The sequence below is a fragment of the Nerophis lumbriciformis genome, linkage group LG01 (genome assembly GCF_033978685.3).
Source record: "Nerophis lumbriciformis linkage group LG01, RoL_Nlum_v2.1, whole genome shotgun sequence".
Lineage (NCBI taxonomy): Eukaryota > Metazoa > Chordata > Actinopteri > Syngnathiformes > Syngnathidae > Nerophis > Nerophis lumbriciformis.
Window position 1 is genome coordinate 51,884,049 of NC_084548.2, and position 23,890 is coordinate 51,907,938.

The 23,890-nt window shown below is 39.6% G+C and overlaps 1 protein-coding gene across 1 annotated transcript in view; it reads right to left on the reverse strand.

Annotated features, from left to right (window-relative positions):
* Positions 1 to 305: 305 nt before the first annotated feature.
* erbb3b (erb-b2 receptor tyrosine kinase 3b) overlaps positions 306 to 23,890 on the reverse strand; it is a 44,214-nt gene continuing 20,629 nt past the window's right edge. Inside the window, exons 10-28 of the mRNA XM_061985973.2 lie at positions 21,418 to 21,491; positions 21,244 to 21,334; positions 18,440 to 18,642; positions 18,231 to 18,363; positions 18,067 to 18,160; positions 15,640 to 15,797; positions 15,503 to 15,559; positions 13,755 to 13,896; positions 13,555 to 13,674; positions 13,381 to 13,479; positions 13,133 to 13,318; positions 12,904 to 13,059; positions 12,760 to 12,835; positions 12,546 to 12,692; positions 12,373 to 12,470; positions 11,549 to 11,725; positions 11,398 to 11,469; positions 1,441 to 1,741; positions 306 to 1,381 (exon numbers count right to left, since the gene is read on the reverse strand). Coding sequence (XP_061841957.2) covers positions 585 to 1,381; positions 1,441 to 1,741; positions 11,398 to 11,469; positions 11,549 to 11,725; positions 12,373 to 12,470; positions 12,546 to 12,692; positions 12,760 to 12,835; positions 12,904 to 13,059; positions 13,133 to 13,318; positions 13,381 to 13,479; positions 13,555 to 13,674; positions 13,755 to 13,896; positions 15,503 to 15,559; positions 15,640 to 15,797; positions 18,067 to 18,160; positions 18,231 to 18,363; positions 18,440 to 18,642; positions 21,244 to 21,334; positions 21,418 to 21,491 — 3,181 coding nt within the window. The 3' untranslated portion in view covers positions 306 to 584. The remainder of the gene's footprint in view (positions 1,382 to 1,440; positions 1,742 to 11,397; positions 11,470 to 11,548; positions 11,726 to 12,372; positions 12,471 to 12,545; positions 12,693 to 12,759; positions 12,836 to 12,903; positions 13,060 to 13,132; positions 13,319 to 13,380; positions 13,480 to 13,554; positions 13,675 to 13,754; positions 13,897 to 15,502; positions 15,560 to 15,639; positions 15,798 to 18,066; positions 18,161 to 18,230; positions 18,364 to 18,439; positions 18,643 to 21,243; positions 21,335 to 21,417; positions 21,492 to 23,890) is intronic.

Here is a 23,890-nt window from a genome sequence, read left to right on the forward strand (position 1 = left end):
TTTAGGCTGTTTGTGACTCTAATAAAAATCGATGGATGAATAAACATATATAATATTGGAAAAATTAACCACTATTACTAAAATATTTTAGTAATATGGGCAATCAATATCATTAATAGCTGTTTTTCATTACCAATTTGATTAAGGAGTACATAGTAGCACTTAAGCATGATTTAGATTTTCCCAAAAGTGCAAAACTAATCTCTCCTTGAGGTAATTATCTTTAGTATAATGAATAATTATTGAATAATTCACGCATAAATTTGGAATTAGTCACTTGTTTTACTGAAAAGCACATGGCAAGATAATGTAAACATTTGTTTGACAATTGGTAAAACAAAAATGACATATACTCACAAAATAGTTCAGTTATTCATGCTAAAAGGAAATGTACAAAATGCAGATATACATAAATGCCTCATACTTATTCTGTGCTCCAGCTCATCGTCTCATTGAATGCATCATAACACTGTTAAATGAAACTTTCCCTTCACTTGATGCTTTAAAAAAATGTTCAACAATATCCCCAACACAGAGAGCGCCGTGATTACAGTTACAGCAGGTGCATGTCCCAGTCCACATGATTAGGTACGTACAGCATCTGGCTTCAGGAACATTCTGCTGTGCCAGTAGTCGGGGTTGTCAAACGATGAGCTGCTGCCAGGCTCGCCTAAGCCAGCACACACCTTGATGTATCCCCCGATCCCTGCACACCTGCTGCTGTCCATGACCACCTCTCCCTTTACGGGGAGATTCTGGTAGTCTGCCTGCTCCCACCCATTGGGTATCCCTTCAAATGTGGCCATCTCCTCATAGTCCTCCTCTCCCTCATCTTTGACCACATCTGGCATGTGCAAACGTTTATTCCCCTCAAGTGTTTGTTGTTTATTCGTGTCTTCATCTCCTAATTGGTGTTCTTCTTCCTCAGTGGTGTCTTCTGGCTCTGCTGCAGATGTTTCATGTCTCTCCTGTGCCAGCTCCTCTTCCTCTTTGGAGTCGGAGCGTCTGATGTCCATGTATTCATACCTGACTTTTACCTGTGGGATCTGCACGCTGTCTTCCAAAGCCTGGATCTGCTCTAGGTGATGTTTCTCAGTGGAGTCTATTTTGCCACCACAGTCCTCATTTACCCGTTGACTGCTGAGGTCTTCATTGGACATATCCTCGACAGGTAAAAGAGTCTTGACAATTGGAGAGGGCAACGGTGAGGTTCTATGAGCCACCAATGGGGCATCATTCAGTGAGGAGACATCCCTTGTTGAGAGAGTATGGCTCATCACCTCATACTCTATGGGTGTAGTTTTCACCAAAAGTGGCAGATTCATCTTTGTTAACCTTAAGGTTCTCTGCACAGAATGGTTGACTTTGCAAACTGGGAGCCCTAACATAAGAAAAATGGAACATTAAACAATGCCGTGTCCTTTTAAACATTTTTTTTACCTCTTTGAGGAGTGCCAGGTGACCCAGGAAGGACGTAACCATAGTGGTCCACCTCCTCTTCCTCCTCCTCTCCTGCCGTCCACACCTTGTACGAGGACGGACTTGATGCTGTTGAGAGCTTCCTGTGTCGGTTGATGGATAAACGGGGAGGACCTCTTTCAGAGCCAAGCCGAACCCTGTGAGGAGCACCTGCAGTCCTTAGGCCTTCCTCACGCAGCTCTGCCTCCATACCACTCCCCCTCATCTCGGACCTCTCCGGTAACGTTCTCACAGAGCTCCGACGGGACCTCTGGAACCACAACTAAAATAAAAAAGCAAATTGTAAAGCAGTGGTAGGACGTGAAATGAATGTATTAGATGAGGGGTGTCAAACTCATTTAAGCTTAGGGGCCACATGGAGGAAAATCTATCCCCAAATGGGCCTGACTGGCAAAATCACGGCACGATAACTTAAAAATAAAGAAAACTTCAAATGTTTTTCTTTGTTTAAAAATAGACAAAGCACATGCTGAAAATGTACAAATTATAATGTTTTTTTTTTTACACTTACATGTTGCAGTTAATATTATTCTATCTTAATTTGTTGTTATTTATACTTTCTGAATAAATGATGTAATAATGTTCATCAGTCAAATAGGTGGAAAAGAGTCTGGCAGAGTTTTAAAATGCTCCCATTGTTGATAATATTTAATCCATCAGAAGAGGAAATTAATAATAATATCAAACTCCATCCATCCATTTTCTACTGCTTATTCCCTTTAGGGTCGCGGGGGGCGCTGGAGCCTATCTCAGCTACAATCGGGCGGAAGGCAGTGTACACCCTGGACAAGTCGCGACCTCATCGCAGGGCCAACACAGATAGACAGACAACATTCACACTCACATTCACACACTAGGGCCAATTTAGTGTTGCCAATCAACCTATCCCCAGGTGCATGTCTTTGGAAGTGGGAGGAAGCCGTAGTACCCGGAGGGAACCCACACAGTCACAGGGAGGACATACAAACTCCACACAGAAAGATCCCGAGCCCGGGATTGAACCCAAGACTACTCAGGACCTTTGTATTGTGAGGCAGATGCACTAACCCTTCTGCCACCGTGCTGCCCAATATCAAACTCAAATTATGATATTATTAATGTAATTTACTCATGTTCCTCAACTGATGTGCTAACATCATGTGGTTTGTTCTGACATATGTAGCTTCATCTACAACAAAACGTGTGAATTTGGAATTTCATTCATCACACATGAAGTTAGAAAGGGATACATATTATTTTCAGCATATTTATGTGCACACAAAAAATGTGTCCCCAGTCATAAGGACAACACAAAATGTACAGATTATCAAAAGCATTTGTTTGTGTATAAATGTGTAGGTTACGATTGCAACAACATCTTTCACAATAAAATCATGATCGTGACAAGCCACATTTTGTATCATTACTATCACTATCACTTTGTGTCCATACACGGAAGTGTTGCCTCTACTTTAACACGGCACATAGCACATCTCGCCGGGCGGATAAAACCTGTTTGCGGGCCTGATGAGGCCCGTGGGCTTTACGTTTGACACCCCTGTATTAGATCAATCGCCTAACATAGTCATTCTCAAACTGTAGTGGCTGGCGGGCTCAATCTAGTGGTGTACGCCAAAGAATCACTTCATTAAATATTCAAACACAGTATTATCCCAGGGCGTTCAATCGATCACAACTGGACTGTTTGGTTTGTCTTAGAAGACGTTTCACCTTTCATCCCAGTAGGCTTCATCAGTTGGTGCTCAAAGGCTTTGATTAGTCAGATCTAGACTTAGACTTAGGTAAGTTAGTTCTAGTCTAGCGGCTGGTGCCAATACATCAGTAGGCTTTATCAGTTCATGCTCATAGACTTAAATTGGTCAGATCTAGTCTAGCGGCTGGTGCCAGAACCCCAAATATTTTTACTCTAAAACCATGAGGGTGTGCTTGGGTAAGGATGGTTCCACCCTATTGTAGTGAGAAAAACAACTGCTCAGATGAAAAAAAAAAAATCTTCAATGTCAAAGCCAAAGACAGTCTTGAAGTGTATTTTCCCCTTGTTAGCATTGGGGTAATTGTGTGGCAGAACGATTGCTGTGGATCGACTACTACCAGCCAATAATAGTCGGAATCCACCACGTTAGCATTCCATTCATTTGTAAAGAAATGACACATTCTGGTCACCTTCTGTGACCAGAATGTTTCTAACTCCTGTTATTTGTTGGAGGCTAAATCGCGGAGTCTTTTAGGAATGGTTGAAAGGACAGTGTTGTGTGTGGGAGATAAGTGGTGTCGCAGACGACCTCCTCAGTGTTACTGTTCAAACTGTGTGTAATGTTACAGTGGTCAACAATATTAAACTGGTTGAAACCACTCCAGTTTTAGCGCTGCTTTCAATACCGTCGATCATAATATTTTATTAGAGCGTATCAAAACACGTATTGGTATGTCAGACTTAGCCTTGTCGTGGTTTAACTCTTATCTTACTGACAGGATGCAGTGCGTCTCCCATAACAATGTGACCTCGGACTATGTTAAGGTAACGTGCAGAGTTCCTCAGGGTTCGGTTCTTGGCCCTGCACTCGCTAGGCGACATCATACGCAAATACGGTGTTAGCTTTCACTGTTATGCTGATGACACCCAACTCTACATGCCCCTAAAGCTGACCAACACGCCGGATTGTAGTCAGCTGGAGGCGTGTCTTAATGAAATTAAACAATGGATGTCCGCTAACTTCTTGCAACTCAACGCCAAGAAAACGGAAATGCTGATTATTGGTCCTGCTAAACACCGACATTTATTTAATAATACCACCTTAACATTTGACAACCAAACAATTACACAAGGCGACTCTGTAAAAAATCTGGGTATTATCTTCGACCCAACTCTCTCCTTTGAGTCACACATTAAGAGTGTTACTAAAACGGCCTTCTTTCATCTCCGTAAAATCGCTAAAATTTGTTCTATTTTATCCACTTGCAACGCTGAGATCATTATTCATGCGTTCGTTACTTCTCCTCTCGATTACTGTAACGTATTATTTTCGGGTCTCCCTATGTCTAGCATTAAAAGATTACAGTTGGTACAAAATGCGGCCGATAGACTTTTGACAAGAACAAGAAAGTTTGATCATATTACGCCTATACTTGCTCACCTGCACTGGCTTCCTGTGCACTTAAGATGTGACTTTAAGGTTTTACTACTTACGTATAAAATACTACACGGTCTAGCTCCAGCCTATCTTGCCGATTGTATTTTACCATATGTCCCGGCAAGAAATCTGCGTTCAAAGAACTCCGGCTTATTAGTGATTCCCAGAGCCCAAAAAAAGTATTTGGGCTATAGAGCGTTTTCTATTCGGGCTCCAGTACTATGGAATGCCCTCCCGGTAGCAGTTAGAGATGCTACCTCAGTAGAAGCATTTAAGTCCCATCTTAAAACTCATTTGTATACTCTAGCCTTTAAATAGACCCCCTTTTTTAGACCAGTTCTTTTCCTTTCTCCTCTGCTCCCCTCTCCCTTGTGGAGGGGGGACACAGGTCCGGTGGCCATGGATGAAGTGCTGGCTGTCCAGAGTCGGGACCGGGGTGGACCGCTCGCATGTGCATCGGTTGGGAACCTGGACTGGACTCCTACTATTATGTTGGATCCACTATGGACCGGACTCTCACAATATTATGTCAGACCCACTTGACATCCATTGCATTCGGTCTCCCCTAGAGGGAGGGGGGGGTTCTCATAGTCCAAGGTTTCTCATAGTCATTCACATCAATGTCCCACTAGGGTGAGTTTTTCCTTGCCCTTATGTGGGCTCTGTACCGAGGTTGTCGTTGTGGCTTGTGCAGCCCTTTGAGACACTTGTGATTTAGGGCTATATAAATAAACATTGATTGATTGATTGATAAATATACTTGTTAAATGAAACCTCTGCCTTGTTTTTTATGAGTACTTAGGCCTGCTATGCTACTATATTTTAATGTTGGAGAGCCAAATGTTTTCTCAGGTGGTATTTGGTGAAAATAGTTTGAGAGCCACTGCCCTAACATATTCTGTTGTAGGATTTCATTAATAAAATGTAGGTACTACACGAATAAAGTAGCCTTTTTGTTTTCCCTGTCAATGTGAGCATCACGGTGTCACTGCAAGCTGACACAAAAACACACGTTAGAGCACAAGAAAGAGTTCAAACCCCTTGCAGGGTTTAAGGCCTGAGTCCTGCAGGTGGCAGCAAAGTCACAGTTTTCTAAATCTCAAAAAAAGTTATTTATTTGGCCCACCTCTTCGCAATGTTAGAATGTTTAAAACATATTTAATCTTGCTACAACACACAAGCTTGGTGAACAGGCTGCATTGTTACCTTTGTATTTTTAATATTTAAATGTATTGTGGTGTTACTATTTTTTAAAACATCTTATTTCATTTTCATATATTTATCTAGAACACAGTGGGTACACTCCTCACGTTTCAGAGACTGTTTTTGATTGGTATTATCAGTATCTTTGCTAGAGACAGCACTATAGAAATGAAGCTCAGATATATTTAAGAGTAGTCCGTGTACAGCTTGTATAGCCTTGTTGATTTACTTAAAATGACTTCACACAAAGCCATTATTGTTTAGCTGGTTGGTAAAACAAATTGTTAGTTCAGTGGTACCTCAACTTAAGAGTGTCCCAACTTAAAGGGAAATTGCACTTTTTTTGGAATTTTGCCTATCGTTCACAATCATTATGAGAGACAAGAGCATGTCTTTTTTTAATGATTTTAAAGTTGATAAACGCTTGAAAGATGCGATTAATGGGAGTCACCGTTGTAGCCTTCAAAGCCCTCGAATCATCAACGTTTTATATACACACCATCAACGTTTTATATACACACTACAAGTCTATATATAATGTAGAAACAGACATGTTCATAACAAGATGTAACATCTACAATATTTACTATATTTTCATCATTTTAATAATTTCTTTCGCGCATTGATTTCCATTTCCGTAGCAGCGCACGTCTGACTGGTGTGTTCCTACTTATGAAATCGAACACGAGTGTGTTTTGTAATAATGGCAGACTTGGTAACAGACAGCGAAGACGACTATTTTTGGACAAATGAGGATTCACAATCTTATACTTTTGAAGCTAAATATACTGCTGCTTATAGAAGCAAGCATGAAGGAAGAAAGAGACGTTGGAGCAGACGGAATCCGGTAGAGGGGAATAAAAGCTATTTTGACGCTATAAATATGGAACTTGGAGCCTTGCTATTTTGACATAAATGGATTGCTTACCCAAAATCCACAGGAAACGTCCCCGGCCAGCTGGACCAACTGTCCATCGAGTGAGTCACTTTAATATTGATCGAGATACAGGCAGCACGTTATGCATGTTAGTACAACTTATACACTGTCTAGCTACACTGTAAAAAAAAATTCTTTAAAAAAACGGTCATCTACTGGCAGCTACGGCTCCCAAACAAAAAACATAAAATTAAAGTAAAACATTTAAACCAAATAGTGATCAAAAACATTATATTTACAGACATTTTCATGAAACGTTTTGCGGAAAAATATCGTAATTTTACAGATTTTTACTAAATTATTAAGATCAACTACCTTTGATAAAGTGACGATGCAAACAGTTCTGCAGAAAAATACCTTTATTCTACAGAGTTTTTCCAAATTATTACGATCAAACACCTTTAATGAAGTGACAATGCTGGCAGTTCCACAGAAAAATACCATTATTTTTCAGATTTTTTCTGAATTGTTAAGATCAACCACCTTTAATAAAGTGACGATGCAAACAGTTCTGCAGAAAAATACCTTTATTCTAGATTGTTAGTATGGACATAGACTTTTATATAACAAGCGACATATTTAATGAAAGATAATTACTGTAATTTTACATGAATTTGAAAGTAATTTAAGAAAACAGAAAATGCCATGTATAATTAATGTGGTATTTTTCTGTAAAAAAAAATAGAATTATACATAGTTTGTCATTACTGGCATATTACTTAAAACAACAGGCGGATTGTTTATTTACAGATAATGTCTTCAATTCTACAGTTTTATAAACTATTTAAAAAAAATTGAAAAATTTCAGTAGAAATTTAGAGTAAATTAACCATAAAAATAGGATTTTTTTTTTTACAGTGTAGCTCAGCTGTGTACAAACAAAAGATGAAATGTGGGCTAATACTTTCCAGACACTGTAATATAATTTTTCATGTTTTTCAGTCAGTACAAATTGGTGTTGTATCGCAGTGTTGTGCATTACAAACTCAAATGCGTTTTGTGTTGTTGTCCAAGCTAGCTTATCTCTTGCCGTAGCTAGCTTTTATGGCTACAACCGTAGTACGCCGATGTGTTACTACGCTAGAAAAATACTTTCTCGGTGTTCGCTCTTACAATAACAATGTCGCCACAGCTTGGTTATTATACAGGTTACGGAACGTAAATTAAGTATTGGTGACGGTTTTTGAATGCATTTTAAAGTGATTTAAAGGTAGAATTGATTGCTCCCATTAGCTGTGTTGCTCGTCACCTACAAAACAAAACATTTTGTCTTCTTGTCTCTCATAACGATTGTGAACGATAGGTAAGATTCCCCCCCAAAATGCAGTTCCCCTTTAAGAGTGTTTTGAGATAAGAGCTGTCTTTTTGCTAATTGTTATGCTCTACAGAAGATAACGTTGTATTTTTGCCATATTCCTCTGAGAATCCGAGTGTATTAAGGAGTGGGACTATCCAGAACTAGATGCAGTGTGCTCAAACAACCACCCGGTAGCATCTGTGAGCAGATAATACCGTATCATCTTGTTCTCTTTTGACTTGTCAGGTCTTATCAGGTCGGTAGTGCATTCTTCATGCATTCTGCATTCATGCTTAAAGTGAAGGATGAGGCAAAAATGCAACCTTACCTACTGTAGGTTACAAGCAAAAATTTGAGTTACAAGCATCCCCGCCGTTAGTTGGCGGAGGAAATGTCACAGTGAACACCGTAAGATACGACCAAAATATCTGGTCTTACTCGCTAGCATTATCATATAGTTTAATATCAACATGACTTTGTTTTTCAAGTTCCAACCATGGGAAGAGAGAAAGTGAGTGTGAAGGATAGTGCTGAGAAGAAGTGGATGATATTCATTGAATTAAAGAAAGAAATCATCAAAAACATAACAGAGTGTGAAGAGAACTTGGTGAAACAATTTGAGTGTATCACTGCAAGTGTGCACCATACTAAAGCAGAATGAGTCTAACGCCAGCCATTAATGTTAGAATAATATCAAAACGGCAGACATTTTAACCATGAAAATATGGAAAAAGCTGCTGATTGTGTGTTTGACGGAGAGGTAGCTCGAAGGAGATATTGTAGAGGTTAGTACTTTAATATTACATCACTTCAAAAAACTACTGTAGTTGTTAATAGTACATTATATGGTATTGTTTGTACACCATATTTCTAGTCTAAACTTTTTTTTTCCTTTTAAAAGGCATGTTTCATGTTACAATTGTGCTGTTTTGGGCAGCCAAGCACCAATTTATTTCGATTCATTTCAATGAGTGATTTAATTAGGAGGTCCATCACAGAACCAATTAAGCTTGTAAGATGAGATACTTCTGTGCTAGGATAATTGTGTCTTGGCTGCAGTCAAGCATGGTGGTGATCTGGGTCTGCATGAGTGCTGCCGGTGATCCGCAAATTGAGCTGCTTTGTCAAAAAGAGCTAGTTGCTATTCCTCTTTAAACAACGGCGGTGAAAACGAAGCTAAAAAATAAATATAAACAGGCTTCAGGTTTAAGGCTTATTAGACCTTGTTTATCTGTTCAAGCTGCACAAGTTTACATGCATGCAATGATTTTATCCTATATGTCTTATTGTGCCATGGTCTGGGGACAGGCCACGAGATGTGTAGTGAAGCCTCTGCTGTCATTATATAAACTAACAATGAAGATATTTGACCAAAAACCAATGAAGTATCATCACTGCTATCCATCCATCCATCCATTTTCTACCGCTTGTCCCTTTCAGGGTCGCGGGAGGTGCTGGAGCCTATCTCAGCTGCATTCGGGCGGAAGGCGGGGTACACCCTGGACAAGTCGCTACCTCATCGCAGGGCCAACACAGATAGACAGACAACATTCACACTCACATTCACACACTAGGGCCAATTTAGTGTTGCCAATCAACCTATCCCCAGGTGCATGTCTTTGGAGGTGGGAGGAAGCCGGAGTACCCGGAGGGAACCCACGCAGTCACGGGGAGAACATGCAAACTGTCATGTCTGTGTGATCGTGTTTTGTTTTGGTTATGTTCGGTTTGGTTTTTGGACTCTTTGTGCACTCTTGTTTGTTTTGTTTCCATGACAACCCATTAGTTTTCACCTGTCCTCATGTCACGCACCTGATTCATTTCGACTCACACACCAGTCACCAATCATGTCACTGTTATTTAAGCCTGTATTTTTCTGTTGGTCGGCCTGGCGACATTAACTCTGTTATCCCTGTTACTCCATTGATTAAGTGTTCCATGCCATAATTCCATGCTTTTCAAGTAAGTGTTTGTTTATTCATGTCACAGTTAGCAAGTGTTATTTATTTCATGTTCATAGTTTTTGCCCAAGTGCTAGTTTTGTTTTCTTAGCCAAGTTTGTACTTCCGCCTTGTGCGCGCCTTTTGTTTCTTTTGTTAGTGTAAAAATAAACCTGCACGCCTTGTCCACTCCAACTTTCCTTGCAACTCGGGAAAACAAACAACCCATAGTCCACGTCATGACACAAACTCCACAAAGAAAGATCCCGAGCGCAGGATCGAACCCAGGACCTTTGTATTGTGAGGCAGACGCACTAACCCCTCTACCACCGTGCTAACCCTGTTTTGATAATTTTATAAATTTCTCATTTTTAAAAGCTATTTTTAAGTGTCTTAATGGATTAGCTCCTGATGTGATGTGTCAAGAAATACAAAGATACAGTAATGAAGGTGTACAGACAGCGAGCTGCAGAGTGAAAAGGTGCCGGACGACTCTGGGTCAGTCTGCGTTCTCAGTGAAGGCCTCACATCTGTGGAACTCTTTGCCAATGGAGTTAAAGTCACAGTCGGACATTAAACTTTTCTCCACAAAACTGAAAAAGTGGCTTAAGGAACATCAGAAGTGTGAGCACTAGAACTGGGTGTAGTATGCACAAATAGGGCCAATTATTTTCAATGTGTTTTTATTTTTGTACTTGTCTTAATCCTTTTGTATGTGTTTTTCACTTTTCTCATCTTTTTTTTAAAAGCCTAATCAGGGACTAGGGTTGCAAATTAGCCTGTTGCTAGAAGTCTTATATACTTTGACATCGGTTACCTAAGGGTAGCAATGTTTACTGTCCCGGTCAAGTAAATACATGAATGAATGAATGAATGAATGAAAATGTAGGCTTCCATTATTTGCTTCAATGTGAACTTCCTCATTCTGTAAGTGTCAGCATGTTTACTGGTCGGAGAACATAATGAAAGAAATATAATTTAAAATAATATTTACTTGTAGCGCAAGTGACAAAGTCTACATGTGGTAAGTATACACAAAGTACCGGTAGATAATTCTTATATTAATTAGTTTAGAGGAAAACTTTAGTGTTAAAGAGCATGCTCAGTATCGTTGGGTTGCTCTTTTTGACAAAGCAGCTCAATTCGTCGGAACACCGGCCTTGGGGAGCTGCAGTTCGTTGAAGGAGATATAAATTCTAATATGTACTGCAAAGGGGAAACTGAGCTGGATTGCAAGCAGATCCTAGTGTGAAGTGCCTTGCTGAAGGGATGTACTCACTTTTGGATTTATTTCCACAACTGACTGTACATTGCCTTTAAGCACAAAATCCTATATTTTGTTTGTGAAAACATGCTCCAGATTCTGCGCGTGTGCATGTGTGTGTGTGTGTGTGTGTGTGTTGATCCCACCTGGAGAAGGCTTTCTACAGGACTTGGAGTCATTGGAAGGTATCCAACAGGGCCTGGTAGAGATGCACCACTCTACAAATCACAGAGCAAAATGGTTCAAAGACTCTAATAGCGATGTCTATACGGGCCAAATCCAAATGTATTCAGTTACCCTGTAGGAATTCATCCTTGAGCGAGGGAGACTCCATGATGGAGAGTGTTGCAGAGGAGGTGTTGCCAAACCATCCTCCAATCCTTCCTCATCTTCATTGACCAAATCTGGGTGGAGCAGTCCTCGCTCGGAATCTCTGCGATGGACGTCTTGTGAGCCGTCGTCTTCTCCCTCCAGCTGCACAACAACATAATTAAAAGGGTTCCTCCAATGCTGACAACGTTGGCACTTATTTCATAGTCTTGGACCTAAAAAGGATCTCTGTGGTAAAATTCCCCCTAGTGACTATGGCCAGCTGACATCACCTACAGAAGACTGGAGGCAATTTCTTATTGTGTAGTGTAGGTATCATCTTCATCACAAATCATGTTATTTTCATTCGAAATTTGAAGGTATGGTCAAACATGTCTGCCAATTTCATTGTTGCAGGTTATAGCAATACAAATAAAAAAGGGGTAAACCTGCATACATTTCCAAATGTTTGGAATATGAGGAAAGTATGGACCGCTCCAGTCAAATTGATTCAAGCAAAATGGGGCGTATCAAGCGAGAGGAGCGTAAGCGATCATTTTAATGATTCGGACTTCGAGGTTTCTCATTGTGCCCATTGGGTTGAGTTTTTTCTTCCCCTGATGTGGAATCTGGTCCGAGGATGTCGTTGTGGCCTGTGCAGCCCTTTGGGACACTTGTGATTAAGGGCTGTATAAATAATCTTTGATTGATTGAACTTGTTAGTGAAATTTCGGTCATCTGGTCCCTATGTGTCCTTTCAGTAAACACGTTAGTGTTGCAGCTAGAGCTGTGTCAAATAGAAATGGCATCACCTTGATGACCAGATATCTGGGTGGATCTCTTGCCATGCGAGTGAAGTCGCTTGCCAGCTCTTTGAAGGTGGGCCTTATGTTTTCATCAATCATCCAACCTGAAAAGTAAACAGTTGCGTTTACCATCTTGTATGTGAAAGATTATGTGCATCACTAGGTGTGGTGGTACTGACATTTGACCATGAACATGTAGACGTCTATGGTGCAGATGTAAGGTTGTGACAGACGCTCGCCTTTCTCCAACAGGCCCGGCACTTCCTGCGGCGGCACGGAACCGTAAGGCTCCGCCCCGAACGACATCATCTCCCAAACTGTGACCCCTGGAAGAAAGATTACTCAAAACTTGAGCATTTTCTGAAGTTTGCTAATGAAAATAAAGCATCTCACCGTAACTCCAGACATCACTTTGATGGGTGTATCTTCCAAACAGGATGCTTTCAAGAGCCATCCATTTGATTGGAGTCTGCATTAGTTCAGGTGAATTAGCTCCGATTGATGTAGTATGATAACAAAATGTCCAAGAAACTCAACCTTGTTGTCGGTGTAGACATATTTCTTGTCGTCAGGATAAAGGAGATCAGCTACACCGTAGTCCGATATCTGAACTTGGTAGTTGTTTTTCAGCAGGATGTTGCGGGCAGCCAAGTTCCTGTGCACCACACAGTGTTCCTCCAAATAGTACATCCCCTGAGACAAGAAAATGTCACAATTGTACTCTAACTAAGGAAACACAAAAGATTGTCAGTCCATTTGTACCTACTTTGGCTATCTGCACACACCAGTTGAGCAGGCGTTGGGGTCCCAGGCTGTTCCTGTGCTGCTTGATGTGCTCCAATAAGGAGCCAAGTGAACTCAGCTGAGTCACCAGCTGCAGACTGGACCCTGGACAAATTCCTAGGAGCCTCACTATGTAGGGGTGGTCCAGGCTGCCCAACGAAAGCATGTGCTGCAGAGATTGGAGATGCAACAAGTTACCTATAGTCCACTTTTCAAGATAGTCAGTCTCACATTGGTTATCTCAGTGAAGGTCTGACGGCCCGAACTGTCCTGAATGGTCTTGACAGCCACAGGGATCTTTACCGTTTCTCCTTCTGGAGTCCAAAAACCCTTTGGAGCAGATATACAGCTGTAAAAACGTACCCATTTTCATATTCATCACCTGTTAAGCCAGTTCTTTGATACCCTGTCCACGGTGCCAAAAACCCCCGACCCGATGACTTTGAGCTTTTTTAGCTCTGATGGCTTCAGAATGTGAGCATAAACCTTGGTTCCTTTCTCCCCGGGACCCAGTGGCTCAAAACTCTGCCAAAACACAAGAATAATCCCCACATGAACACATGTTTATTGACGCAAAGACGGCTAATGGCAGCTGATTGACTCACCTCGCCGCTCTCGAGGTACCTCCTCATGGCTCTCTTGCGGCGAATGGCCATGCCTCGATGGTACAGCACGCCCAGGAAAAACAACACTAGGCAGAATATCAAGCCAGCTGGCACACCTAATGCGATGCCTGTGATCTGGCCACTTCAGAGCGAATGAGATGATAGGGTGGGGATGTGGGGCGAAAAAGGTCAGAAATAGAGCTAAGTAAAGTGCGATAATGATGTCATGATGTTGGTTCCTGTGGCAGCAGCAACAAGAAGATCAGATAAAACACATGCTCCGCTAAGGTTGATGTCAAGTCAGCGGGATGTTCTTGTGGATAACCATTGTACACTAATGCACAGTAACTCACTCAGTAGCTCACAAAATACTATGAATTTAAAATTTGCTCTCAGGGCTGTACGGTGCGACCAATTGACTCGCATTAGCGACTATAAATAGATTGGGCGATCATTTTGCTCCCACAATAGATCCATAAAAATTGGATCAAACAGAGTAGGATTTGGGGAAAAGAAACATTGTCGTCAGCAAACCATATAGACGTAATTTCTACCCTAGCTTCTGGGCATCTGCTCAGCGCAGATGAGATCACGTGAACACAGCATCGCCGCTCTCGCAACATGCTCGCTTAGCTGCTACCAAAACAGATTTCATTTCAACAACTAAATATATGAACTTGATAGTAAATAAACCCAAGTTTCCACTGCTTGATCTAGTGCTCATTCATGTTGATGGTGTTTTACTTGACTTTAAATACTTTAAATGTCTTTCTCTGTTGCTCAAACGGCGTCTGCGCATACATGCTGCATCTGATGAGTTAAAAAGCAGAAAAAAACAATGCAAAAAGGCCCCTAGAGAAAAAGATAAAAGCTATTATTGCTGTTCGGCAGACAATTGCAGCAATATTTTGTGCTAATGATCAGACTAGTGATAGTATTTCAATGTAGTCTGAACATTGCTGTCTCTTCTGTAATGCAATGCAATGTACAGAGACATCCTGGAAACTAAACAGCGTATCCCTTCCAAGCTGATAGAGTGCTACAAAAAGTAATGGGCAAAACTGCCCAAAGCTAGGTGCACCAAGCTTGAGGCATCATATTCACAAAGACTTGTGGCTATAATTTATGCCAGAGGTGCATCAACAAAGTACCCGTATTGAGCAAATGTTGTGAATACTTATTTCATGTGATTTTTTTAGCTTGAATAAATTAACAAAATAAAAATAATATAGATTGCCATTATGGGGTAATGTCTGTGGAATTTTGAGGACAAAACTAATTTATTCTATTTTGAAGTAAGGCTGTAACATATCAAAATGTGGAAGAAGTGAAGCGCTGTGAACTGTAACAGTACTATTACTTTAGTACAATGTTTGCCTTTTTCATACCCACTTCTGCTGTAATGTAATATATATGACCACCTGCACACAACAATGACATCTTCTATTATATGTTGCATTTATAATGTTTGGTTGTGTTACTGTCAAGGAGTTATGCAATAACTTTATTACTGTGGTTTTACTTTGCAGCGGTGTACAACTGAACTACATCATAGTGAGAGCTGTTTCCAATATTTTGGTTTCCTGTTTTGTCTAGCGCCAAAATATTAGACCCAGCTTTTTATTTGCAGACCATGCATCCTGATGATGATTTTAGGAGTGGTGCTTTATTTTACAGACACTATTCCTCATCTAACAACCAGTCAGTGTAGCTTTGTACACTAATGACACTAAAAGTTAAAGACTAACCTGCTGGCTGCCAGTCTGACCGTCTCAAAACAACCACTGAGTTCTGGGCCAGAGCATCTGTAACACACAGATACTGGATATCACTTATAGTTTATGTGAGGAAGGTGTAAAACACATTTTGTGAGTCTGGATCTCACCCTTGGGTGCAATTTTGGTGGCATGGTTCACAGTGACCTTCTTTGTTGGGGTATTTGAAGATGAGTCCTCTCTGTCCATCATCCACCCCAGCTGGGCAAGAGGACATGCAGTATGGACCATCGCGGAGGTTGGCACATGCCACACACTCATATGCACCCTGACAGAGAGAGGTTGTGGGCTTGTGTGTTTGCAATAGTCTGCTGCAGCCACGCACCACATTTTGAGTTCAGAAGACACAATTGGCTTGAGTGTGTGATATTTATTGTATTTATTATTGCCTATTTATTTTTTTTTAAAAAGAAGAAAAAAAAGCAATTTTCATGGATAAGATATTTTATAATTTTGTGAAATAATTGCAATAAAGTAATTAAAAAAAAAGAATAAAGGGGCATGGCTAGGTGGATTAATGTTCTATTTTCTCCTTTTTTTATCTGGGAAAAACTATTTTAATTCTCTTTGACTCAAACTTAAATCTATTCACAGGCATGTTTTTGTATTGTCAAGAAAACATGATAAATAAATAAATTGTTTATTTTTAGTGCAAAATAACAAATTAAAAGGAACTGACTGTGGGCTCTACGCAACTTACAATTTTATACAATGGTAAGGCTACTAGATTTGTTAATAATCAGTGTTTCGTAACCAGCTCATTGTTGGGCCGCGAGCACTCTCTGGAACTAACAATATCTGTTTCGCAGCTGTGGTCTGTACTCAGTTATAATACACTTTTCCACCACTTGAGGCCGTAATGACAACCTCAAACAAACAAGAAGTCTGTAACTAAAGTCATAGAGCAGCACAAAAATGATGACTAAAGTGGTGAGGCAAAATTTTTCATTTGCACTTTTTTTTTGTTTGACAGTTTAGTTAAGTAAAATATTTATTAATTATTTAGTACATTTTTTAAATACAACTTAACCCTTGTGTGGTGTTCGGGTCTGTGGGACCTGTTTTCGATTTTTATTAAAAGAAAAATGATACAATTGATTAATTTACTTAAACTGAGACTCACTGGCTTTGGCTCATTTTCTGTGAGGAACATATATCAGAATACATATTTAATGAACACATACCATACACCCCCCCTACACATTTCTATTACATATAACATGTCCGGGTCCACTGGACCCGGGGCTAATAGAAGTGTGGAAATTGATGTTCTGTGTACTCACGCACTCACCCACCCACCCACCCACCCACACACACACACACACACACACACACACACACACACGCACACACACACACACACACACACACACACACACACACACACACACACACACACACACACACAAACACACACACAGCAGGCCTAGACAGGAGGAGGACAGAGTGTAGGTATACAGAACATCAGAGGGTCAAATGTGCGAGAAAATGAGAGCAGACAGTGTTGACAAACAATGTTGCAACCTTGTGTGGGAACCGCAGGTGCAGAAACACAAAAGAAGAATCCCTGTGGGATGCAGAAACTGGCAGAGAAATTTCCATGCAACGTTCATATTGTTGTTACTCAGCTAGTGTTTGTGGGTCTGATGGACCCGTTGCATTTTGTGGCTTTTGATGCCTCACAATCAAACACTTTTATGTTAAAATACTGAACAAATGTTTATTGGAATAAGGTAAACATCTGTTCAGTATTTTAACATAAAAGTGTTACTGAACAGATGTTTATTGGAATAAGGTAAACATCTGTTCAGAATTTTAACATAAAAGTGTTTGATTGTGAGGCATTAAAAGCCGCAAAATGCAACGGGTCCATCAGACCCACAAACACTGGCTGAGTAACAACAATATGAACTTTACACAAGGGTTAATTGTAGGTTAATGTATATTTCCTTGTTTTTTTAAACCTAAATTTAATGTGTTCATTAATAATATGTGCGATTAACGCATAGTTTCATATATTTTGATAAGGTTGCAAACTGTGAGTAGGTTATATAAAATTATTGACTGCTATTAAAATCAAGAGTAAGGTTACTAATTCAGTGGTAATATTTGAGTGGGCCCTTTTTTTTTTTTTTTACTTGTGTCTCACAGGACGGGAATTATACAAAAGGGGTGTTTGAAAAAGTTTATGATCTTACTCACCAGTTTAATAGCGACACAGCAAACGTTTTTAAATGATTTTGATCTCAAATACTGTATGTCACTCAATTAAATGATCGTGACTCGCGCTTAAATCGCATCTGACCTGTAATTAAATAGCTGCCCATGCCGGTAATCATTGTCACATGGGAAGAAGGCAGCCCGAGAAAGACAATCAATGAGCGTGTGGGCGGTCTAAATTCTGAGCGGCGGTTTTCCGCCTGGCACAAGTGTTTGACTTGTCTCCATTCAATTGTGTTACATTATTTTTGGACATTAAAAGTGCAGAGGACATGTCTCCCCAGTAAGTTGACACAATTCAGTATGTGAGTGTTTACCGGTCCACGGCAGCTGACTTTTCCATGCTGAGCTTTACACTCTGAATGGCAGGCAACACACTCTCCGTCAGACCCGGCAAATTCCCTTGGGGCTCTTTGGAAGCAAAAGTGAATATTAGACAGAGACACTTTTTAACAAAACCAACCAGCTACAGGAAACCGACCCGGTATGAAAATGACAGCTCTCCACACAAGTGCCATTTCGGCTGTAGTTCTTGCAGGAGAGACACTGGTCAGGCCCCGGGCCCCAGCAACCGGAGTCTGAGCACAACGAGTCACACACACGCCCCTCTACAACTGTAACGAAGAAAATAATCCGTTTAAAGCAAAGCGGAAAAAAAATATCCAGCAGCAGCAGAAGAGGACGCTTTACCACATTCCACCAACGGCCTGTTGGTGTTGATGTTGTTGACTTGGACTCTGCGCCCTCTGAACAACTTGGCCCAGTTGACAGTGTGGAGGTAGCACAGCTTGGCGTTCTGACCGATGTACACGCTGCCATCGCTGATCTCTTGGAGAGAGCGCAGACCCAGCGAGGTGAGGGTGGGTATGTGCATCACCATCAGGGAAAAGCGTCTTTGATGCAAAAGGGTGGATGAAAACACATCAAGCCTATAAATTGTTGTGATGCTTCAATGTGTTCTCACAAGATTGCATAGAATACAAAAATATTTCATATTATCATTTGACTGTTTTCTGTCTGTTTACACGTTGGAACAGACTTGGCAGACATGGCCATGACATCCTGTCAACAAGTATGTTTTGACTATAGAGCTGTCAAAAATAACGAGTTGAATCATATGATTAATCACAAAAAAATATCACATTAATCATGTATCAAAGGTCAGTGATCAGGTTAATGCATACGTTAGTACAAAGATGAGTAAGGAGACTGACTTTTATGTTCGCTGGCAAATTTAATTTCAATATACACCAAAATGGGATTTAAGAAAAAATTTGTACCAAGTTTTGAGCAATTAAATGACAAGCCTTCAATTCAATAGTTAAAAAATGTTACTGTCTGACATTCTGACAATGACATTGCATTTGTGCCTAAAAACCGGGCTCTTGTTTAGGTTAGTATAAATGATGCAATCACGATTTAACATGTGATTAATCATTATTAATTTAAATACAAAAGTGTGATTAATCTGATTTAAAAAATAAGATAATTTGACATCATTAATTAAAACATAAAAAAATGTTGCTATTTGACATTCGGACAATGATATTGCATTTGTCTCTAAAAACTGGGCTTTTTTTAAAAGTCAATTTAAATGATGAAAGTGAGTAAAAACCTATGAATATTCCAAATTCATAAATATGATAAATCAGGTAAAAAAAAAAAAATTGACAGCACTAATTTAAACATTAAAACACAGATTTTTGTGGTACTACCATTCAAAAGTTTTAGAACACCTCATTTATAGCAATAAGTATGTCCAAACATTTCACTTGCACTTCAAATGTAATCAAATTTGGAAAAAGTTAATATCCTTTGCTGTCAGTGTTGTAAATAAACAAATAAATGAATCAGCATGCGATTGTGGAAGTGCAGACTTTCAACTTTAATCCAAGTGCTGTGACAAAATATAGGTATTTGCAGTTCAGTTTGCTTTATTTGAAATCCATTCCAACAACAACAGTAATAGCAAATGATGTAAAAGTTGTGAGTAAATGTATGGTATTTTTTATGACAGTAATAAAATGTAAATAGTATATAATTAGTATTAAAGGTACAAGCGGTAGAACATAGTTGGATGGATAGTAATCCATTTATAGTAATGTTTGGACATATCATACTTACTTACTGCTATAAATGAGCTGTTCTACAACTTTTGACCAGTAGTGTACATATAGTACATTTATTTAAATATAATAATATATATGTAAACTATTGTTTATCATCTCTAATTAACAAAAGCAAGGTGGACTATGGAATCGCATTAGTTTGTGGTCAGCACTCTTAAATTCTTGCCACTTCTTCTGCGCATCAGACAGTTACATGGAAATATTTGTTCATTTACTTCTACATATTTGCACAAATATGACACTTTTTAAAATAGTAACCAAAATGCTGACAAGACAACCTGAATCTTTGTCAAAACACATTTTTTAAAATATATTTTTAAGACAAAAAATGTTAAATTGTTTTTGCTACCGCGGTGTATCATATACACCAGTGGTTCTCAACCTTTTTTCAGTGATGTACCCCCTGTGAACATTGTTTTAATTCAAGTACCCCCTAATCAGAGCAAAGCATTTTTGGTTGAAAAAAAGAGATAAAGAAGTAAAATACAGCACTATGTAATCAGTTTCTGATTTATTAAATTGTATAACAGTGCAAAATATTGCTCATTTGTAGTGGTCTTTCTTGAACTATTTGGAAAAAAACATATACAAATAACTAAAAACTTGTTGAAAAATAAACAAGTGATTCAATTATAAATAAAGATTTCTACACATAGAAGTAATCATCAACTTAAAGTGCCCTCTTTGGGGATTGTAATAGAGATCCATCTGGATTCATGAACTTCATTCTAAACATTTCTTCACAAAAAAATAAATCTTTAACATCAATATTTATAGAACATGTCCACAAATAATCTAGCTGTCAACACTGAATATTGCATTGTAATGATTGGAATAGCCTACTTGATTTGATGTTCAGTTTATGAACTTACATTCATATTTTGTGGAAGTATTATTCAATAAATATATTTATAAAGGATTTTTGAATTGTTACTATTTTTAGGATATTTAAAAAAAATCTCACGTACCCCTTGGCATACCTTCAAGTACCCCCAGGGGTACGCGTACCCCCATTTGAGAACCACTGATATACACCATATATGCGACAGGAAGAAAAGCTCTGACTCGCTTGTGGATGGCACATATAAATATTTAGACTTTTTCTAGGAAATAGATATTGTTTTATATTCAGATCAAAATAGTAATTATTTATTTAACTGTTGAGAAAAAAGGCTCTTGGGTTACATTAGTTTATGCCTGTGATGTGTGTTTACTTTTATTGGACAATATTGTCACTAATTTCATCAACATCATGTAATTAAAGTTGTGCTCTTGGACTACAAATCCTATCACGTGACTCGTTGAAACAGAACACACAGGAACACGCGTAGAGGGATAAAAGCACATCATGTAAACAAAACTTACTTATAAAGTGACCTTCCCTGAATGGTCGTGAGACTGGAAAAGACTGATAAATCACTGAGCTCTTTGGGCCATGACTGGATGTTTAGAATATCTGATAATTAAACACACAGTTAAGGACATTGGACATAATCACACGTTCAGCACCAAAGCGTAGAATTTCAAGAGATATGATACCTGTTATCTCTCTCACAGTGCGGAAAATGTCCAGCTTTTTGGCATCAAGAGGTGGGATCTTCTTAAAGTCGTCGCTGATAAAAAAAAAATTAACCCCCAAAAAACACAGAAACAGGGAGAAACACTGTCATATGAACTTATTTATATCGGCTATCAGTCCAATATTAACAAAAAACAAGTAATGGATTACATCGCCTTGCATGCAAACTTTCTAATAATAGGCTCAGATACAAGCAGTCCTTCAGTGCATTTACTTGTGACAAAGCTGGACAGCCAATTATATACTAAACGTCTTCCAATAAGCACACAAAGTTGGTCTTTTCTTGTGTTTTAGTGAAGTCATTAACAAAAAAGTAAACATGGTATGCCATATGCTACTAGGAGCTAGCAGCTACACAACAGCTAAGCATACAATAGCACACAAGCTAGACATAGGTAATAAAGATCTTTCATTGAACAATATTGTAGTCTAAAACATGGCGTTTGTCAATACAAACAAGTATCAAATAATTATAGTTATATTACTTAGAAGTCTCCAAGGCAGAAGTGTGTGAAAAAGTATCGAGTAACAAACATGTGCGCATTCTTCAACTTATTGCGTCATGATCTTAAATTAATGAATTATTGGGACCACTAAGTGTTTATAAAAAAAACAAAAAAAACAAATTATTATTGTACTTCAATTCAAAAACAGCATACGTCCATTCCAGATGTAAATAGGTTAGTGTTTTTCATGGCTCCAATATCAGTATTATACCAGGAGTTGCTACTGAAAGAAACATTGTAACTTATGAACACATATGGGAGAAATTGTCAACATACAGTCGTGGTCAAAAGTTTACATACACTTGTAAAGAACATAATGTCATGGCTGTCTTGAGTTTCCAATCATTTCTACAACTCTTATTTTTTTGTGATAGAGTGATTGGAGCACATACTTGTTGGTCACAAAAAACATTCATGAAGTTTGGTTCTTTTATAAATTTGTTATGGGTCTACTGAAAATGTGACCAAATCTGCTGGGTCAAAAGTATACATACAGCAATGTTAATATTTGGTTACATGTCCTTTGGCAAGTTTCACTGCAATAAGGCGCTTTTGGTAGACATCCACAAGCTTCTGGTTGAATTTTTGACTACTCCTCTTGACAAAATTGGTGCAGTTCAGCTAAATGTGTTGGTTTTCCGACATGGACTTATTTCTTCAGCATTGTCCACATGTTCTCAATGGGGTTTAAGTTAGGACTTTCTAAAACCTTAATTCTAGCCTGATTTAGCCATTCCTTTACCACTTTTGACGTGTGTTTGAGGTCATTGTCCTGTTGGAACACCCAACTGCGCCCAAGACCCAACCTCCGGGCTGATGATTTTAGGTTGTCCTGAAGAATTTAGAGGTAATCCTCTTTTTTCATTGTCCCATTTACTCTCTGTAAATCACCAGTTCCATTGGCAGCAAAACAGGCCCAGAGCATAATACTAACACCACCATGCTTGCCAACCTTGAGACCTCCGATTTCGGGAGATGGGGGCGTGGTCGAGGCGGGCAGGGGCGTGGTTAGGGGCGGGGCGTGGTTGGGGGCGTGGTTAAGAGGGGAGGAGTATATTTACAGCTAGAATTCACCAAGTTAAGTATTTCATATATATATATAAAACGCCTGGAGATGCCCTACGTCAACAACACGGTCGGCGGCCTGTCGGTGCGCAGCTCGTACATCGCCGCCCTCTACTTCACTCTCAGCAGCCTGACCAGCGTCGGCTTTGGCCACGTGTGCGCCAACATGGACGCTGAGAAGATCTTCTCCATCTGCACCATGCTCATCGGGGTATGCCGGACGCCTCTTATGGAATAACGTGATTGGGCAGGCACGCTGTATATATCGTGGGAAAGCGGAGTGAAAAAAGACTGTCCTCACTCAGGTCCACTGTTCTCCAGCTGAAAATCGGGAGATTTTCGGGAGTATATTTGTCCCGGGAGGTTTTCGGGAGAGGCGCTGAATTTTGGGTGTCTCCCGGAAAATTCGGGAGGGTTGGCAAGTATGACCACCACCATGCTTGACGGTAGGAATGGTGTTCCTGGGATTAATGGCTTCACCTTTTCTCTTCCAAACATATTGCTGGGTATTGTGGCCCAACAGCTTAATTTTTGTTTCAGTTGGGTGCACTTGGGTGTTCCAACAGGACAATGACCCCAAACACACATCAAAAGTGGTAAAGGAATGGCTAAATCAGGCTAGAATGAAGGTTTTAGAATGGCCTTCCCAAAGTCCTGACTTAAACGTGTGGACAATGCTGAAGAAACAAGTCCATGTCAGAAAACCAACAAATTTAGCTGAACTGCACCAAGAGGAGTGGACAAAAATTCTACCAGAAGCTTGTGGATGGCTACCAAAAGTGCCTTATTGCAGTGAAACTTGCCAATGGACATGTAACCAAATATTAACATTGCTGTATGTATACTTTTGACCCAGCAGATT